We start from the raw sequence: 22,113 nt of genomic DNA on the forward strand, positions 1-22,113 counted from the left end.
CTTGGAGCACAGAGATATATGACGGCTGTAAGGGAATTACCACACTGGCAAATCTGTGGCCTTGGAATTGATTTTGATGCGAAATAGAGCTGTTAAGAATTTGAGTATCACACAGCCAAAAAATAAGTACACCAACCTACAATGTCCAAACTTGGAGCAGAGATATATGAGAGCTCTCACAGAAATACCGCACTGGCAAATCTGTGGCCTTTGATTTTTTTTATGCAAAATAGTGCTGTATAGAATTTGAGTGTCACACAGCCAAAAATAAGTACACCAGCCTCCAATGACCAAATTTGGAGCACGCAGATATATGAGGCCTTTTTCGGTGAATTTAAAACACCAAAATAAAAAGGGGCACAAGGGTAGCACACACAACTATGCTACGTATGCCTGACAAACTATAGCTTTTCAACAGGCCTTAGTCTGACAGAACAGACTGTATATTTTTTTTTGGGGGGAGGGAAAAAATAGGTATATAGACAGTAAATAAGCTGCAGCAGCAGGCAGTTAAGGCGCTTTGGGAAGGATGCAGTGGACCAATTAACACACATACAGTGCTTGCAGGCCTTGCACTGATGTGGATATGCTGTGCCCTGCCTACCTAGTGCTGCGATATCAGGACCCGCGAATTAGCCCTTTAAAGGACTTTTGGTTTCTGAGGAGTTAGAGTTGTGGATGTAAGAGTTGCAGACCTACACTAACTCTAAAACCACGATTCTGACCCTATCTCGGCAGCAGCTCCCCCTACTTATCTGAAACAGGAACAGAATGTGGCGAGCAGGGCGGCGCCAGGTCTCTTATACTTGGGATGATGCTGTACGGCCCAGCCAATTTCTGTACAACAACAAAGATGGCTGTGGCGTTTCATGGCCTGGCAGACAATCCCTGCACCGTGATTGGGTCTCTAAAGTCCGCCAAAACTGCTGGGTGGAGACTGCAGTTACTGCCGAATAATCCCAGAAATACTCACTGCTCACCGAGTACGCCGAGCATAGCGATACTCAGGCGAGTAATGAGTAGTGGCGAGCACATTCGCTCATCACTACAAGGAAAACATGCTTTTTTTCTGCAGCTTATTTCCTGCTAAGAGATCAGGTTTTGCTGCTGAAAAAATGCCTAATGCAGTAAAGCTTCAAAGAGCTCTCAAGCAGATGCACCCCTGCATTGCTAAAAGAAGCCTGCACAGTTTAATATGAAGGTGAAGAGCTTCTAATCAGTTTAGGAGTAGGAGAAATCGTAAGCTGTGGTCTTCTGGCTCCTCTCTGTAGTGGTAAACCCGTGACAATATGTAGATAGATTTATTTATTTATCCATCTGTATACAGTGGTGAAAATAAGTATTTGATACTGTGCTAATTTTGCAAGTTTCCCAACTACAAAGAATGGAGAGGTGTGTAGTTTTTATAGTAGTTACAATTTAACTGTGAGAGACAGAATCTAAAAATAAAAGTCAGAAAATCACAGTGCATGATCTATTTATATAATTGCCTTGTAATGTTTTCATTTCCTGCTCTGTCAAGATGTCACCGTATTCCAGAATTACAAGTGGAGGAAGTTCACTGACCGCCATATTGGGACACCCAAGTGATGGGTGTCTCAATATGGAAACTGCTGCTGGTACTAACCTATTGCGTGGTACCACCAGCGGAACACCACCGCACCACACACACACACACACACACACTGTATGCCGTATGCACCACACACACACACACACTCACTAACACTCACACACTCTCACACACACACACACTCACTCACACACTCATGCAACCTCTTGCGAAGTACCACCAGCGGAACACTGTCGCAAACACGCTGCCGCTGGGATCAGCCGAATGATTCACTGACTGCCGTCATCTTTGTACAGGAGCAGTGCATGCTCAGTTTTAATATGACCGCCACTATCTGTCTGCACAAAGATGGCGGTGGCCTGATTTACTGCACCTGCTTGAATCATTCGGCTGATCCCGGAGGCAGATGCTCAACGTGTCTACAGGCAGAGGAAACCAGTCACATTAAAGGGGTTTTTCCATGAACGAAAGTTCATTTTAAAAATTGACTGTGTCTGACTGTGTACAGAGCATACCACATCTCCTGGGCAGGGGAGGAAGCAAAAGATAATACTGACATTACAACAGAGGATCACAGTGAATTTATTTTGTGAGGTAAAATATTTCACTGACTGTTTTTAAAAAATATTTTTCCTCACAAAATGTATCCTCTGCGATCTCCTGCTGTAATTTCAGCATTGTCTTTTGCTTCCTCCCCTGCGCAGGAGCTATGGCATGGTTGGTAAATGGTCAGACACAGACAATTTTGTAAATTAATTTTTGTTCAAGGAAAACCCCTTTAAAAAGCAAATATCAATGCCAACATGGCTCCTCATAAAAAGTACACTAATGACAATGAAAGGAAAGCAGCAAAGGCACAACATCAAAGACAACAAAGGGCAAATAAGACTCTTGAAGAGCAACAGCATCGCTGGGACAAAAACAATGAATATAAGCGTAGGAGTCAAGCACATGAGTCCCCTGATGCAAAAGTCATTAGATTATCACAGGATGCCACTAGGCAACAACAGCGCCACATGCCTGCCCCCATCATGTGATTATCGCCCTGCAGATGCAATAGTATCGGGCCTCCATTTAGTTTTTAAAGAATTAAATAGCATTTTATTGCATGAAATAAGTACTTAATCCCAATCCAATCAGCAAGAATTCTAGCTCTCAGAGACCTGTTAGTTTTTCTTTAAGAAGCCCTCCTACTCTGCACTCGTTACCTGTATCAATTGCACCTGTTTGAACTTGTTATCTGTATAAAAGACACCTGTCCACACACTCAATCAATCACATTCCAACCTCTCCACCATGGCTAAGACCAAAGGGCTGTCTAAGGACACAAGGGAAAAAATTGTAGACCTGCCTATGGCATGGGTGGATAGACAAGCAGCTTGGTGAGAAGGCTACAACTGTTGGTTCAGTAAAGAAAATGGAATAAACACAAGATGACAATCTTACTTGGTATGGGGCTCCATGCAAGATCTTGCCTCTTGGGGTAAAAATGATTCTGAGAAAGGTCAGGAAGAAACAGAACTACACGGGGGGAGCTGGTCAATGAGCTGAAGAGAGCTGGGACGACAGTTTCAAACATTACCATCAGCAACACACTACTCCATCATGGATTAAAATCCTGCAGGGCACACAAGGTCCCCTTGCTCATGCTAGCACATGTCTAGGCCAGTTTGAATTTCATCAATGACCATCTGGATGATCCAGAGGAAGCATGGGAGAAGGCCATGTGATCAGATGAGACTAAAATAGAACTTTTTGGTGTCAAATCAACTCGTCATGTTTGGAGGAAGAAAGAGGATGAGTACAACCCCAAGATCACCATCCCAACTGTGAAACCTGTTGGGGTAACATAATATTTTGGGGGTATTTTTCTGCAAAGGGGACAGGACGACTGCACCATTTTGAAGTGAGGATGGATGTGATCATGTATCACAAGAATTTGGCCAACAACCTCCTTCACTCAATAAGAGCATTGAACTGAAGCTGCGTTGTCAGTCTCTAGACCCGAACTCAATAGAAATTCTTTGGAAGGAGCTGAAACTCAATATTACCCAATGACAGACCCAAAACCTGAAAGATCCAGAGGAGTTTTGTATGGCGGAGTTGGCCAAAATCGCTGCTGTAGCGTGTGCAGACTTGGTCAAGAACTACAGAAAGCATCTAACCTCTGTATTGCAAACAAATGTTTCTGAACCAAATATTAAGTTCTGTTGTTCTATTGCATCAAATATTTGTTTCATGCAATAAAATACAAATTAACTAATTAATTTTTTTTAAAGACTCTTTCTCTTACAGTTGAAGTCCACCTACAATAGGATTTAAAAACCTCTCCATTCTTTGTAGGTGGGAAAACTTATATATATATATATATATATATATATATATATATATATATATATATATATATATATATTTATATACATATATACATTACAGACCAAAAGTTTGGACACACCTTCTCATTTAAAGATTTCTCTGTATTTTCAGGACTATGAAAATTGTACATTCACACTGAAGGCATCAAAACTATGAATTAAAACATGTGGTTCATGCAGCTTGACATGAACACCCGAGCCTTACACTATGGCTGGTCCGAATAACTAAAGCAATTGTTACCATCCACCTCTCGTGTCTCCCCTTTTCCTCATAGTTTGTAAGCTTGCGAGCAGGGCCCTCATTCCTCCTGGTATCTATTTTGAACTGTGATTTCTGTTATGCTGTAATGTCTATTGTCTGTACAAGTCCCCTCTATAAGTTGTAAAGCGCTGCGGAATATGTTGGCGCTATATAAATAAAAATTATTATTATTATTATTATTATTATGTGGAGTTATATATTTAACAAAAAAGTGTGAAACTACTGAAATTATGTCTTATATTCTAGGTTCTTCAAAGTAGTCACCTTTTGCATTGATGACTGCTTTGCACACTCTTGGCATTCTCTTGATGAGCTTCAAGAGGTAGTCACCGGGAATGGTTTTCAATACACAGGTGTGCCCTGTCAGGTTTAATAAGTGGGATTTCTTGCCTTATAAAAGGGGTTGGGACCATCAGTTGTGTTGTGCTGAAGTCTGGTGGATACACAGCTGATATTCCTACTGAATAGACTGTTAGAATATGTGTTATGGCAAGAAAAAAGCAGCTAAGAAAAATGAGTGGAAATCATTACTTTAAGAAATGAAGGTCAGTCAGTCTGAAAAATTGGGCAAACTTTGAAAGTGTCCCCAAGTGCAGTGGCAAAAAACATCAAGTGCTACAAAGAAACTGGCTCACATGAGGACCACATCAAGAAAGGAAGACCAAGAGTCACCTCTGCATCTGAGGATAAGTTTATCTGAGTCACCAGCCTCAGAAATCACAGGTTAACAGCAGCTCAGATTAGAGACCAGGTCAATGCCACACAGAGTTCTAGCAGCAGACACATCTCTCCAACAACTGTTAAGAGGAGACTTTGTGCAGCAGGCCTTCATGGTAAAATAGCTGCTAAGAAACCACTGCTAAGGACAGGCATCAAGCAGAAGAGACTTGTTTGGGCTAAAGAACACAAGGAATGGACATTAGACCAGTGGAAATCTGTGCTTTAGTCTGACGAGCTCAAATTTAAGATCTTTGGTTCCAACCACCGTGTCTTTGTGCGACGCAGCAAAGGTGAACGGATGGACTCTACATGCCTGGTTCCCACTGTGAAGCATGGAGGAGGAGGTGTGATGGTGTGGGGGTGCTTTGCTGGTGACTCTGTTGGGGATTTAATCAAAATTAGAGGCATACTGAACCAGCATGGCTACCACAGCATCTTGCAGCGGCATGTTATTCCATCCGGTTTGCGTTTAGTTGGACCATCATTTATTTATCAACAGGACAATGACCCCAAACACACCTCCAGGCTCTATAAGTGCTATTTGACCAAGAAGGAGAGTGATGGGGAGCTACGCCAGATGACCTGGCCTCCACAGTCACCAAACCTGAACCCAATCGAGATGGTTTGGGATGAGCTGGACCGCAGAGTGAAGGCAAAAGGGCCAAAAAGTGCTAAGCATCTCTGAGTACTACTTCAAGATTGTTGGAAGACTGTTGTGTATCCGCTTTTTGGGCTCCCCTGGTGGTTGCTGGTGGTACTGGTGACTTGTTTGCACTTTGCTGCTTCTGTTCACCTGCTTCCATCAGCGTTTGGGAGTTTCCTATTTAGCCTTGCTCTCCAGTCATTTCCTTGCCGGTCATCATTGTAACCAGAGCCTTCGGTTGCATGTTCCTGCTACTAGTCTGCTGATCAGCTAAGTGGACTTTGTCCTTTTGTTTTGTATCTTTAGTCCAGTTTGCAGTTTTTGTAATTCTCTGTAGCTGGAAGCTCTTGCGGGCTGAAATTGCCACTCCTGTGTCATGAGTTGACACAGGAGTCTTAAAGTAATTTCAGGATGGTTTTTTGAAAGGGTTTTCAGTTGACCGTGAAGTCCTCTTTTGTATCCTTCTGCTATCTAGTAAGTGGACCTCTCTTTGCTAAATCTACTTTCATACTGTGTATGTCTTTTCCTCTTATTTCACCGTTATTACATGTGGGGGGCTGCTATCATCTTTTGGGGTATTTCCCTAGAGGTAAGCCAGGTCTGTTTCTTCCTCTACCAGGCTTAGTTAGTCCTCCGGCTGGCGCGTGGCATTTAGGAAGCCGTAGGTATGCTCCCTGGCTATATATATATACACACACATATAAATACTGCTTAAAAAATAAAGGGAACACTTAAACAACAGAATATAACTCCAAGTAAATCAAACTTCTGTGAAATCAAACTGTCCACTTAGGAAGCAACACTGTTTGACGATCAATTTCACATGCTGTTGTGCAAATGGAATAGACAACAGATGGAAATTATTGGCAATTATCAAGACACACTCAATAAAGGAGTGGTTCTGCAGGTGGGGACCACAGACCACATCTCAGTACCAATGCTTTTTAGCTGATGTTTTGGTCACTTTTGAATGTTGGTTGTGCTTTCACACTTGTGGTAGCATGAGAACGACTCTATAACCCACCCAAGTGGCTCAGGTAGTGCAGCTCATCCAGGATGGCACATCAATGCGAGCTGTGGCAAGGTTTGCTGTGTCTGTCAGCATAGTGTCCAGAGGCTGGATGCGCTACCAGGAGACAGGCCAGTACATTAGAAGACATGGAGGGGGCCGTAGGAGAGCAACACACCAGCAGCAGGATCACTACCTCAGCCTTTGTGCAAGGAGGAACAGGAAGAGCCCTGCCAGAGCCCTGCAAAATGACCTCCATCAGGCCACAAATGTGCATGTGTCTGCTCAAACGGTTAGAAACCGACTCCATGAGGATGGTCTAAGTGCCCGACGTCTACTGATGGGGGTTGTGCTCACAGCCCAACACCATGCAGGATGATTGGCAATTGCCACAGAACACTAGGATTGGCAAATTTGCCACTGGCGCCCTGTGCTCTTCACAGGTGAAAGCATGTTCACACTGAGCACGTGACAGATGTGACAGAGTCTGGAGATGCTGTGGAGAGTGATCTGTTGCCTGCAACATCCTTTAGCATGACCAGTTTGGCAGTTGGTCAGTAATGGTGTGGGGTGGCATTTCTTTGTAGGGCTGCACAGCATTCCATGTGCTCACCAGAGGTAGCCTGACTGTCATTAGGTACCGAGATGAAATCCTCAGACCCCTTGTGAGACCACATGCTGATGCGGTTGGCCCTGTGTTTCTCCTAATGCAGGAAAATGCCAAACCTAATGTGGCTGGAGTGTGTCAGCAGTTCCTGCAAGATGAAGGCATTGAAGGTATGGACTGGCCCGCCCGTTCCCCAGACCTGAATCCAATTGAACACATCTGAGACATCATGTCTCACACCATCCACCAACGTCACGTTGCACCACAGACTGTCCAGGAGTTGGCGGATGCTTTAGTCCAGGTCTGGGAGGAGATCCCTCAGCAGACCATCCGCTGCCTTATCAGGAGCATGCCCAGGCATTGCAGGGAGGTCATACAGGCACATGGATGCAACACACACACAACTGAACATCATTTCTTTGTCTTGAGGCACTTCCACTGAAGTTGGATTAGCCTGTAATCTGATTTTCTACTTTGATTTTGAGTATCATTCCATATCCAGACCTCCATGGAGTATTCGTTTTCATTTACATTGATCATTTTTATGTTTTAGTGTTCCCAACACATTCCACTATGCAATGAATAAAGATTTGCAACTGATATCTATTCAGTGATTCAGTGATATCTAGGATGTGGTATTTTGGTGTTCCCCTTGTTTTTTGTGATATATACAGTATATATATATATATATATATATATATATATATATATATATATATATATATATATATACTAGCTGAAGAGCCCAGCGTTGCCTGGGCATAGTAAATATCTGTGTTTAGTTATAGCACCTCACTTCTCTTATTTTCCCATCACGCCTCTCATTTTCCCCCTCACATCTCTCATTTTCTCCTTCACTCCTCTCATTTTCCCCCTCACTCCTCTTATTTTCCCCCTCACTCCTCTCAATCCCCCTCACTCCTCTCATTCCCCCCTAATACTTGTCATTTCGACCTCACATCTGTCATTTTCCTATCACTCCACTATTTTCACCTCACACCTCTCATTTTCCCCTCAGTATATACATGTTTGTCATCTCCCTTATATATAGTATACACCTGTATGTCATCTCCTGTATATAGTATATACAGTACCTGTATGTCATCTCCCCTGTAAATAGTATATACCTGCTGTATGTCATCTCCTCCTGTATATTGTATATACCTATGTGTCATCTCCTCCTGTATATAGTATATACCTGTATGTCATCTTTTCTGTATATACTATATACAGTATACCTGTATGTCATCTCCTCCTATATATAGTACATACATATGTGTCTTCTCCTCCTGTATATAGTATATACCTGTATGTCATCTCCCCTGTATATAGTATATACCTGCTGTATGTCATCTCCTCCTCTATATACCTATGTGTTATCTCCTCTTTTATATAGTATATACATGTATGACATCTCCTCCTGTATATAGTATATACCTGTAAGTCATCTCCTCCTGTATATAGTATATACCTGTGTGTCATCTGCTCCTGTATATAGTATATACCTGTGTTTCATCTCCTCCTGTATATAGTATGTACCTGTATGTCATCTCCTCCTGTATATAGTATGTACCTGTATGTCAGCTCCTCCTGTATATAGTATATACCTGTGTGTCATCTCCTCCTGTATATAGTATACACCTGTGTGTCATCTCCTCCTGTATATAGTATATACCTGTGTGTCGTCTCCCCTGTATATAGTATATACCTGTGTGTCATCTCCCCTGTATATAGTATATACCTGTGTGTTGTCTCCCCTGTATATAGTATGTACCTGTATGTCATCTCCCCTGTATATAGTATATACCAGTGTGTCATCTCCTCCTGTAAATAGTATGTACCTGTGTGTCATCTCCCCTGTATATAGTATATATGTGTGTCATCTCCCCTGTATATAGTATATATGTGTGTCATCTCCTCCTGTATATAGTATATACCTGTGTGTCATCTCCTCCTGTATATAGTATACACCTGTGTGTCATCTCCTCCTGTATATAGTATATACCTGTGTGTCATCTCCCCTGTATGTAGTATATACCTGTGTGTCATCTCCCCTGTATATAGTATATACCTGTGTGTTGTCTCCCCTGTATATAGTATGTACCTGTATGTCATCTCCCCTGTATATAGTATATACCAGTGTGTCATCTCCTCCTGTAAATAGTATGTACCTGTGTGTCATCTCCCCTGTATATAGTATATATGTGTGTCATCTCCTCCTGTATATAGTATATACCTGTGTGTCATCTCCTCCTGTATATAGTATATACCTGTGTGTCATCTCCCCTGTATATAGTATATACCTGTGTGTCATCTCCCCTGTATATAGAATGTACCTGTATGTCATCTCCTCCTGTAAATAGTATGTACCTGTGTGTCATCTCCCCTGTATATAGTATATATGTGTGTCATCTCCTCCTGTATATAGTATATACCTGTATGCCATCTCCTCCTGTATATAGTATATACCTGTGTGTCATCTCCCCTGTATATAGTATATATGTGTGTGTCATCTCCACTGTATATAGTACATACCTGTGTGTCATCTCCTCCTGTATATAGTATATATCTGTGTGTCATCTCCTCCTGTATTAGACCTCCTTCACACGTTATTTGCTCAGTATTTTTACCTCAGTATTTGTAAGCTAAATTGGCAGCATGATAAATCCCCAGCCAACAAGAAGCCCTCCCCCTTGGCAGTATATATTAGCTCACACATGCACATAATAGACAGGTCATGTGACTGACAGCTGCCGTATTTCCTATATGGTACAGTTGTTGCTCTTGTAGTTTGTCTGCTTATTAAACAGATTTTTATTTTTGAAGGATAATACCAGACTTGTGTGTGTTTTAGGGCGAGTTTCATGTGTCAAGTTGTGTGTGTTGAGTTGCGTGAGGCGACATGCATGTAGTGACTTTTGTGAGATGAGTTTTGTGTGGCGACATGCGTGTAGCAACTTTTTATGTGTCGAGTTGCATGTGACAGGATAGTGTAGCAAGTTGTGTGCAGCAAGTTTTGCGCATGGTGAGTTTTGCGCGTGGCGAGTTTTATTTGTGGTGCGTTTTGAGTATGTGCAAGTTTTGTGTGAGGCAACTTTTTCATGTGTTGCAACTTTTGTGCATGTGGCAATTTTTCCGCGTGTGCAAGTTTTGCGTGTGGCGAGTTTCCCATGAGGTGAGTTTTGCACGTGTGGCGAGTTTTGCGTGAGCCTAGTTTTGCATGTGGTGAGTTTTGCGCGTGGTGAGTTTTGAGCGGCGACTTTTGTGTTTCGACTTTTATGTGGCGAGGTTGGTGTATGTGTGGTGAAATGTGTGCTGAGGGTGATATGTGTTCAAGCACGTGGTAGTGTGTGGAGCATTTTGTGTGTGTGTTCATATCCCCGTGTGTGGTGAGTATCCCATGTCGGGGCCCCACCTTAGCAACTGTATGGTATATACTCTTTGGCGCCATCGCTCTCACTCTTTAAGTCCCCTTTGTTCACATCTGGCAGCTGTCAATTTGCCTCCAACACTTTTCCTTTCACTTTTTCCCCATTATGTAGATAGGGGCAAAAATGTTGGAACGTGCGGGGTTAAAATTTTGCCTCACAACATAGCCTATGATGCTCTCAGGGTCCAGACGTGTGACTGTGCAAAATTTTGTGGCTGTAGCTGCGACGGTGCAGATGCCAATCCCGGACATACACACATACACACATACTGTACACACACACATTCAGCTTTGTATATTATATGTATATATATATATATATATATATATATATATATATATATATATATATATATATATATATGAAGAGTGAAAGCAGAAGAGGTAACTTGTTCTTCTTTACAAAGGAGTGAACAGTGGTTGGAAACTTCATGATTAAAATATTGTACTAATAACATGTTTTTCAGATGGCAAGCATTAAGCAACATATTGTACAGGTTTTCATTACAAAATGAATGGATTTAATTTTGTTTTACTATTTTGTAATAAAGGGAAACAAAAATGCCTATTAAAACAGGCTACTGCTTTCCTTTATCTAGCATAAAGCTATAAGCAGGCACTGCAGTGGCACAGTATTTATGAAAGAGCATCACAGATGGTATCTGTTAAATTACCAAATTTAAACAGGGTTTTAAACACAGCACAAGTATTAAATGCATCTTACTCTGTGGGAATCTAGGCGGATTGTCATTGACATCAGTCAGTGTGATGTTCACCGTGGTGGTCCCAGATAATCCTCCCATCTGGCCACCCATATCTTTGGCCTGAATAACCACTTGGTAATGTTCCCTGTTCTCTCTATTCATATCTGGTAGAGCAGTTTTGATTATGCCTGCAAAAAAGGAAACAAAAATATAATTTTAAATGTTTTCACATAGAATGTACTACAGTGTAAAGGCAATGTCAGCAAATTCACATTTAATTACATCTTATGCAGGTTAGGTTAAAAACAAGCAGAAATAAAATGGCTTAAAAGATTATTGTTTATGAAGAACAACACAGATTGATTTATTGACAATATTAGAAATTTAAGACACTATTTTACATGAATCATGCACCACTTTCTTAAAGAAGCACATCCATTAAAGTTTTCATCCTGTTAATATATTGCAATCATCATACATAACATTTAGTATATCACTGTGTACTTACAATTGCTCATTTTGCCTTTCTACCCAGTTTTATCTGCTCTATGTAAATTGGGAAGTTTCTTGGCCCTACAGAAATGCCTCATCTCTTCAATTCCTGACCCAGCTGCTCACTCCTCCCCCCTGACATAGATTTTTCCAGTAACTGATAAGTCATACAGAGAAAATGATCTTAGAAAGAATTAGCTAGTCAGTTTTAATCACATCATGTCGAAGACCTAATGCAAAAGAGAAGAGTTAGCTGGATAGAAGGGAAAATGAGCACTTGTAAGTACACAGAGATGTATAATATGATGACTGCAATTCATTAGGAGGATACTCATTTTAATTGGCATATTCTTTAATGACAGCTAAAAAAATCATGATTTAGCTATTCTGATTTTTACTTTTTTTTTGTAATTTATGAATGTTTTTTTGATTGAAGCAGCTGTATTTTCCGACACTTATTTTCAGGAAGAATATCTTGTAGGTGTCTCAGAATTCATTTTTGAGTACAAAGAAATAAGAAATTTATATTTGTTGATTTTCATTATGGTTAGGTATGAGAGAACCCATTTTGTGCAAATCAAGTTGGTGCAAATTGGCACAAATTTTTAAGAAATCGGCTAAGTTTACAAATCCAAAAAATTAGCAATTCGAGTAGGACATAAAAGCTAGAGTGGCCACTGCCATGTGATAGTATAAGACAGAAAATGATAATATCATTTAACCTTGAAATCAGTCCCAAGGTCATCTACGCAATGCATTGTAGTTATCCCATTTATACAGCACAGTAAAGATTAGAGATCACGCTGATATCTCATAGCCAGTATAAAAGAAAATACAGAAAGTGATCATGCAGTTTTGTGGTGAAGGTGGATAGGAAAAGGGACCTGAGAGTTTGCTCAGTCCAAGAAACATAGTACACAAAAAACACAGAGAGAAGGAGGATAGGAAGGAACCTCTCTCTGACAGTGTGACACTGTGTTCATCATAGGAAACCTTTTTCTTCTGCTTTTCACTTGAAACATATCAATAATTATAGACAATCCTGCTACTTAGTGAAAAATAATGTCAGATGCTTCAATTGATGGCCTTAGTTGTGAGGGTATCTCTCAGCTACATATATTTATAAAACTGGAGGTGTCATAGAAAAAGTTAAGATGAACCCCCATCTCTGTTTTCCAGTAGGAATAAAAACTTGCATCCTAAGTCTCTAAGGTGTAGAATTGCATAATGAACATTGGGAATCAGGAAATTGCTTATAACTGGGCAATAGCAAGCCTAACTAAAATGCAGGAGGCTGAAGCCTCAAATTTCTTTTTATGCAAAGAACCCCTGCAATGCCAAAGAGGATGTTTAGTGTGAGTAAGAAGATTTATAGATGGGACAGGTAATTAAGACAGGATACCTATTGTGCCATCCAGAATGAACTACTGCTATTCCAGGAAGAAGCTGCAATTGTGAAAAAACTTCTTCCAGACTTAGAGTCTCCGATGGAAAGTTATGATTATCGTGGTTTATATAGATAAGAAAGTGATAAGTAGTGTTGAGCATTCCGATACTGCAAGTATCGGGTATCGGCCGATACTTGCTGTATCGGAATTCCGATACCGAGATCCGATATTTTTGTGGTATCGGGTATCGGTATCGAAACAACATTAATGTAAAAATGTGTAAAAGAAAGAATTAAAATAAAAAATATTGCTATACTCACCTCTCCGACGCAGCCTGCACCTTACCGAGGGAAGCGGCAGCGTTCTTTGTTTAAAATTCGCGCTTTTCTTTCCTTTACTGAAGTCCCGGCTTGTGATTGGTCGCGTGCCGACCATGTGGCCGGGACGCAACCAATCACAGCAAGCCGTGACGTAATTTCAGGTCCTTCAGGATTTTAAAATTACGTTCCGGCGTTGTGATTGGTTGCGTCGCAGTCACATGGGCAACGCAACCAATCACAGCAAGCCGTGACGTAATTTCAGGTCCTTAAGGATTTTAAAATTACGTCCCGGCTTTGTGATTGGTTGCGTCGCAGTCACATGGGAGACGCAACCAATCATAAGCCGTGACGTCACGGGAGGCTGGACACGCGCGCATTTTAAAATGGGCGCGTGTCCAGCCTCCCGTGACGTCCCGGCTTGTGATTGGTTGCGGCGCGGTCAACCAATCACAAGCCGGGAGGCTGGACATGCGCATATTTCAAAAAGCGCGCGTGTCCAGCCTCCAGTGACGTCCCGGCTTATGATTGGTCACGGCGCCATGTTGCCGGGACGCGGACCAATCACAGCAAGCCGTGACGAAATTACATCACGGCTTGCTGTGATTGGTCTGCGTCCCGGCAACATGGCCGCCATTAACCAATCACAAGCCGTGACGTCACGGGAGGCTGGACATGCGCGTATTTTAAAAAGTGCGCGTGTCCAGCCTCCCGTGACGTCACGGCTTGTGATTGGTTAATGGCGGCCATGTTGCCGGGACGCGGACCAATCACAGCAAGCCGTGACGTAATTTCGTCACGGCTTGCTGTGATTGGTCCGCGTCCCGGCAACATGGCCGCCCTGACCAATCACAAGCCGGGACTTCACGTAACCAAGTAAAAGCGCGAATTTTAAACAAACAACGCTGCCGGTTCCCTCGCTGAGGTCCAGGCTGCGTCGGACAGGTGAGTATAGCAATATTTTTTATTTTAATTCTTTATTTTACACATTTATATGGATCCCAGGGTCTGAAGGAGAGTTTCCTCTCCTTCAGACCCTGGGAACCATCAGGAATACCGTCCGATACTTGAGTCCCATTGACTTGTATTGGTATCGGGTATCGGTATCGGATTGGATCCGATACTTTGCCGGTATCGGCCGATACTTTCCGATACTGATACTTTCAAATATCGGACGGTATCGCTCAACACTAGTGATAAGACATACATTTTCAGCTTTAAGACTAATCAACAGAGAATACACATATTTTTTCATAACTGGGGCACCTGTCTATACCTGTCTATAAGTCCCAAGTCAATAGTGGCCAGGTAGCTGACATCAGCGATGTCATGTTTACTATCTATGGAAAGATAAAATTCTTGTAAAAAAATATGGTAATGATCTTGAACTTCTGCAATCATCTGGAGTGAAGATATTGTTAATGTTGGGAATTTCATAAAATCCTAAAGGGCTGAGATCATCTCACAACAAGGCCCACGTTAGGTCAGCAAGGAGGAGTGTGTGGGTGAAACTCAGGTGCTGAAAAAATGACAAAGCAAATTATGATCTGTGTTCATGTAGAGAGATAGATATCAGTGTATGCATGATTCCGTCACTGGACATTTTTCAGTCAAGTGCTCTCCTTCGCTAAGCAGAATCTTCTGTGTGATCAGCGCAGAAAGATCTTTGTTAATCCTATTTACTTTATGTACAGTAATTGTACATTCTGTATTGTCTTGTCCCCTTTGTAAAATGCTTTGTGTATTTTTTATAAACACTACCTATCGTTCTGGATTAAATATAAATTTAATAGTACTGTTCCTTTTATTTTGTCAACCGCACCCAGAAGTCCTACGCTAACAGAACCAGACATCCAATCAACCTGTATAAAAACAACTGGTTGTGGCAGCACTTAGTTCTTAGGTTATCTTGGAGCTAGCAGTGATTGTACTGGGGGTATATTTATATTCCATGCATTAGAATCGGAGGTGTATAAACCATATGCTCACTCCTCCTACATTAATAGTAAGTCAATTGCGTAATTGTCTGACTGATAGGGGGCAGAAAAGAGCTATCCGTGACAGAAAGATAACAGCGTGGGTGATCCAGTTGTGTGTTGTGAATTCTGTTGTGGGTTCTGCTCTTGGGCTCCCTCCGGTGGTTATAAGTGGTAGTGCTGCTGTTTGTCCTTCACAGCAGTCATCAGGTGCTTCCAATTTGGATGGGGCTATTTAGTCTGGCTTCACCCTTTAGTGAGTGCCAGTTGTCCATTGTTTTTCTGGAGGATTCACATCTCTGCTTGGTTTCTCCTGCTGGATTGTCCAAATCATCAAAGATAAGTCCTGGCTTTGTTTTTGCAGTCCACATGCGGTGGACTTTATAGTTCAGTGAATTGCTATGTTTTTTCTTGTCCAGCTTTGTCTGTGTAAGGATTTATTCAGCCAAGCTGGAAGCTCTGGAGTCGCAGAGTTACCCTCCATGCCTTTAGTTAGGTGTGGAGATTTTTGTATTCTCTGTGGTGGATTTTTGTAGTGTTTTAGTACTGACCGCACAGTACTCTGTCCTGTCTTTTCTTTCTAGGTAGCGTGGCCTCCTTTGCTAAATTCTGTTTTCAGTCTGCGTTTGTAATTTCCCTCTCCTCTCACAGTCAATATTTGTGGGGGGCTGTCTTTCCTTTGGGGATTTTCTCTGAGGCAAGATAGTTTACCTGTTTCTTTCTTTAGGGGTAATTAGTCCTCCGGCTGTGACGAGGTGTCTAGGGAGTGACAGGAACATCCCACGGCTACTTCTAGTTGCGGTGTTAAGTTCAGGGTCTGCGGTCAGTATAGAGGCCACCTACTCCAGAGCTCATCCATGCTGCTCCTAGGCCACCAGATCATAACAGTTGTGACCCCCTAGCCATGTTCTTTGACAGTTGGTGGCAGCGGTGGGATCTGTGTGGTTTCTCCGGTGTCCCATCCTTGGTAGTCTGTATATCCAAGAATTGTTCACAACATCATCTATAACTTGTGAAAATGTCTTACAGTTGAAATTAGATGTTTACATACACTATATAAAAAGACACATGCATGTTTTTCTCAATTTCTGACTTGAAATCAGAAAAAACTCTACCAATTTAGGTCAATTACAATTACCAAAATTATAAATATTCGCCAAATGCAAGAATAATGAGAAGGAGAGAATGTTTTGAGGCATTTTTATTACTTACAGCAAAGTCAAAAGCTTACATACCCTAAGATTACAATGCCTTTAAACAATTCTGGACTGCCCAAATGATGATGTCATGTGTTTGAAAGCTTCTAATAGATTTTTTTTTGCCAACATCTGCGTTAGTTAGGGACACAGCTGTGGATGTACTTTAATGCACACCTGAAATGCACTGCTTCTTTGTGGAGCATCACTGGAAAGTCTAAAGAAATTAGCCAAGATATCAGGAAGAGAATTTGTGGACTTGCACGAGTCTGGCTCATCCTAGGGTACAATTTCAAGATATTTGAAGGTGCCTCATTCAGCTGTACAAACAATTATATGCAAATACAAACAAGATGGGAATGTTCAGCTACCATATCGCTCAGGAAGGAGACAGGTTCTGTGTCCCAAAGATGAACGTGCTTTGGTCTGACATATGCATATTGACCCAAAGACAAAAGCAAAAGACCTTGTGAAAATGATGGTGGAAGCTGGTAAGATTGTGTCAATATCCACAGTGAAACGAGTACTGTATCAACATGGGCTGAATGGCCACTATGTCAGAAAGAAGCCATTACTCCAAAAGAAACATAAAAAAGCCAGATTAATGTTGCAAATGAACACAGACCTTAATTTTTGGAGACGTCCTGTGGTCTGATAAAACTGAAATTGAACTTTTTGTGTATAGTGACCATCATTACGTTTGGAGGAAAAAGGGAGAAGCTTGTAAGCCTAAGAACACCATCTCAACTGTGAAACACAGGGGTGGCATGTGGGGTTGTTTTGCTGCAGGATGGACTGATGCACTTCACAAAACAGATGGAATCATAAGAAAAGAAGATTATTATGTTGCAATACTGAAGCAACATTTCAAGACATCAGCCAGGAAGCTAAAGCTTGGGCGGAAAAGGATGTTTCAAATGGACAAAGGATACTGCCAAAATGGTAAGAAAGTGACTTCAAAGACAATGTTTTGGAGTGGATATCACAAAGCCCTGAAAGTGTTTGGGCAAAGCTGAAAAGTCAGGTGCGTGCAAGGCCATCTACAAACCTGGATCAGTTGCACCAGCTTTGTCAGGAAAAATGCGCCCAAATTCAGACCAAATAATTTGAGTAGCTAGTGGAAGGCTATCCCAAATGTTTAACATAAGACATTCAGTTTAAAGGCAATTGTACCAAATACTTATCAAATGTATGCAAACTTTTGACTTTGCAGTAAGTAATAAAAATGCATTAAAACATTCTCTCTCTCATTATTCTGGTATTTGGCAAATATTAATGATTATGGTAATCTTAACCCCTTAGTGAAAGAGCCAATTTTGTACTTAATGACCAGGCCAATTTTTACAATTCTGACCACTGTCTCTTTACAAGGTTATCACTCTGGAATTCTTTAACAGATCTTACTAATTCTGAGATTATTTTTTTAGTAACATAATGTACTTTGTGTTAGTGGTAAAATTTCTTTCATATGACTTGTGTTTATTTATGAAAAAAAAACTGAAATATGGCGAAAATTTTAAAAATTTTCAATTTTCAAACTCTGAATTTTTATGCTTTACTGCTCAGACACCACTGTGTCTGCTACCCACACCGCGCCACCAATGACCCCTTGGCAAAACACCAGGACAACTGCTTCCTGGGAGTTTAATGCACATATTGGACAGCCAACTATACTGGACATTGCGCTATACCAAATATTACATAGCAGTGATACTACCTACTCGGTGACACTTTACTCAAAAGGCGACCATATGATAAAGGCCGTTTTACCAGTTGAAACGTCTAGCTGTCGCTTCTCTCATCACCGTTAATAAACATTCACCTGAAGCATACTTTTCCCATTTTATGAGTGCAGTGATTCCATATTGAACTTGTGGAGCAGTTGGAGGCATGTGATGGATCATTGTTCTGCATGAAAATCATGTTTTTCTTGAACGATACCGACTTCTTCCTGTACCACTGCTTGAAGAAGTTGTCTTCCAGAAACTGGCAGTAGGTCTGGGAGTTGAGCTTCACTCCATCCTCAACCCAAAAAGGTCCCACAAGTTCATCTTTGATGATACCAGCCCAAACCAGTACCCCACCTCCACCTTGCTGGTGTCTGAGTCGGAGTGGAGCTCTCTGCCCTTTACTGATCCAGCCTCTGGCCCATCCATCTAGCCCATCAAGAGTCACTCTCATTTCATCAGTCCATCAAACCTTTGAAAAGTCAGTCTTAAGATATTTCTTGGCCCAGTCTTGATCTTATGTTTCTTGTTCAAAGGTGGTCATTTTTCAGCCTTCCTTACCTTGGCCATGTCCCTGATTATTGCACACCTTGTGCCATGAAACGCTTGTTTGTTCGGTGATCACACTTCAAAAGTTTGGCAATTTTCAGACTGCTGCATTCCTCTGCAAGACATCTTACAATTTTGGACTTTTCAGAACCCATCAAATCTCTCTTCTGACCCATTTTGCCAAAGAAAAGGAAGTTGCTTAATAATTAAGCACACCTTAAATAGGGTTTTGATGTCATTAGACAACACCCCTCCTCATTACAGAGATGCGCATCACCTGATTTACTTAATTGGTAGTTGGCTCTCAAGCTTGAACAGCCCCTGATGTGCCTAATCAGTGGAAACCCACACAATTGACACCATTTTGAAACTGAACCCCAAGGAATTTTTCCAGATGTGTGGTGAGCACTTTGAACCCCCAAGTGCTTCACAGAAGTTTATAGCGTAGAGCCGTTAAAATAAAAAATCATATTTTTTCTAGAAAAATAATTTTTTCACCCCCAAACTTTTATTTTCCCAAGGGTAATATGAGAAATTAGATACCCAAAGTTGTTGTTCAATTTGTCTTGAATACGTGGATACCTCACATGTGGGGGCAAACCATTGTTTGGACACACGGCAGAGCTCGGAAGGAAAGGAGCGCTATTTGACTAATCAATACAGAATTGGCTGGAAATGAGATGAGACGCCATGTCACGTTTGGAGAGCCCCTGATGTGCCTAAACACTGGAAACCCCCCACAAGTGATGCTGTATTGGAAACTAGACCCCCCAATGAACTTATCTATATGTGTGGTGAGCACTTTGAACCCCTAAGTTCTCCACAGAAGTTTATAACTTAGAGCCGTGAAAAAAAAAACATTTTTTTTCCACAAAAATTATCCTTTCGCCCCCAAATTTTTATTTTCCCAAGGGTAACAGGAGAAAATAGATGGCCAAAGTTGTTGTGCAATTTGTCGTGAATACGGTGATACCCAAACCTAACCATAACTCTAACCACTAACCTAACCCTGACACACCCCTAACCCTAATCCCAACCCAAACTCTATACCTAACCTAACTCTAATCCCAACCGTAAATGTAATCCAAACCCTAACCCCAACTGTTGTGAATTAGACTTTTTTGGCTCCCTCTTGTGATCACTAGTGATATGACTCTGGGATTGTCTTTCCTCAGTTTGGCACCCACCTGGGTCGTTAGTCCAGGGGTGTTGCTATATAAACTCCCTGGATCCTCAGTCCAGTGCCTGGCATCGTTGTAATCAGATCCTTTCTGTTTGCTCCTGTCTGCTGGTCTTGGTTCTTGCAAAATTAAGCTAAGTCCTGCTTCCTTGTTTTTTGGTTATCTGTATTGCTCTTATTTTCTGTCCAGCTTGTACTAAATGTGATTCCTGATTTTGCTGGAAGCTCTAGGGGGCTGGTATTCTCCCCCCGGGCCGTTAGACGGTTCGGGGGTTCTTGAATATCCAGCGTGGAAATTTTGATAGGGTTTTTGCTGACCGTATAAGTCATCTTACTATATTCTGCTATTAGTCAGTGGGCCTCTCTTTGCTAAATATCTAGTTCATTCTTACGTTTGTCTTTTCTCCTTACCTCACTGTTATTATTTGTGGGGGGCTTGTATCCAACTTTTGGGGTCTTTTCTCTGGAGGCAAGAAAGGTCTATCTTTTCCCTTCTAGGGTTAGTTAGTTCTCCGGCTGGCGCGAGACGTCTAGAACCAACGTAGGCACGTTCCCCGGCTGCTGCTATTTGTGGTGTTAGGATTAGATATACGGTTAGCCCAGTTACCACTGCCCTATGAGCTGGTTTTTTATGTTTGCAGACTTGGTATGTTCTTTTGAGACCCTCTGCCATTGGGGTCATAACAGTATGCCAGGCCCAAGTTGAATGTTTAATGCATTGCAGAAGTGGGATAATAAGAAAGGAAATTCTGAGTTTTTTTTTTTTTCCTCTCTTTGTTCCTCCCCTTTACCTCTGAGTGGCTTGTGCTTGCTGCAGACATGAATGTCCAGACCTTGATTGCAAGTGTGGATCAGCTTGCTGCTCGTGTGCAGGGCATACAAGATTTTGTTACCAGTAGTCCTATGTCTGAACCTAAAATACCTATTCCTGAACTGTTCTCTGGAGACCGATTCAAGTTTAGGAATTTCAGGAATAATTGTAAATTGTTTCTATCTCTGAGACCCCGTTCATCTGGAGACTTAACTCAGCAAGTTAAAATTGTTATCTCTTTCTTACGGGGCGACCCTCAGGATTGGGCCTTCTCGCTAGCGCCAGGAGATCCGGCATTGGCAAATATTGATGCGTTTTTTTCTGGCGCTCGGATTGCTTTACGAGGAACCCAATCTTGAAATTCAGGCAGAAAAAGCCTTGCTGGCTATTTCTCAGGGCCAGGATGAAGCTGAAGTGTATTGCCAAAAATGTCGGAAATGGTCCGTGCTTACTCAGTGGAATGAGTGTGCTCTGGCCGCAAATTTCAGAAATGGCCTTTCTGAAGCCATTAAGAATGTGATGGTGGGTTTCTCCATTCCTACAAGTCTCAATGATTCCATGGCGCTGGCTATTCAAATTGACCGGCGTTTGCGGGAGGGCAAAACTGCTTATCCTCTGGTGGTGTTGTCTGAACAAACACCTGATTTAATGCAATGTGATAGAATTCAGACTAGAAATGAACGGAAAAATCATAGACGTCAGAATGGGTTGTGTTTTTACTGTGGTGATTCTACACATGTTATATCAGCATGCTCTAAACGCCTAACAAGGGTTGTTAGCCCTGTCGCCATTGGTAATTTGCAACCTAAATTTATTTTGTCTGTGACTTTAATTTGCTCATTGTCTTCCTACCCTGTTATGGCGTTTGTGGATTCAGGTGCTGCCCTGAGTCTTACGGATCTGTCATTTGCCAAGCTCTGTGGTTTTGTTCTTGAGCCTTTGGTAAATCCTATCCCTCTTAGAGGTATTGATGCTACGCCATTGGCGGAAAATAAACCGCAGTTTTGGACACAGGTAACCATGTGCATGACTCCTGAACATCGGGAGGTGATTCGTTTTCTTGTTCTGCATAAAATGCATGATTTGGTCGTTTTGGGTCTGCCATGGTTACAGACCCATAATCCAGTCTTGGATTGGAAGGCAATGTCTGTGTC

The 22,113-nt window shown here is 41.7% G+C and overlaps 1 protein-coding gene across 2 annotated transcripts in view; it reads right to left on the reverse strand.

The window, feature by feature from the left end:
- LOC143782355 (cadherin-9-like) overlaps positions 1-22,113 on the reverse strand; it is a 343,076-nt gene that overhangs the window by 139,012 nt on the left and 181,951 nt on the right. For both annotated transcript variants that reach the window (XR_013216937.1, XM_077269717.1), the window contains exon 5: positions 11,344-11,511. Coding sequence is in view for 1 of the 2 variants with exons in the window: in XM_077269717.1 (XP_077125832.1) it covers positions 11,344-11,511 (168 nt within the window). In the remaining variant the exon portion in view is untranslated. The remainder of the gene's footprint in view (positions 1-11,343; positions 11,512-22,113) is intronic.

Source organism: Ranitomeya variabilis, chromosome 6, assembly GCF_051348905.1.
Source record: "Ranitomeya variabilis isolate aRanVar5 chromosome 6, aRanVar5.hap1, whole genome shotgun sequence".
In the NCBI taxonomy this organism is placed as follows: domain Eukaryota; kingdom Metazoa; phylum Chordata; class Amphibia; order Anura; family Dendrobatidae; genus Ranitomeya; species Ranitomeya variabilis.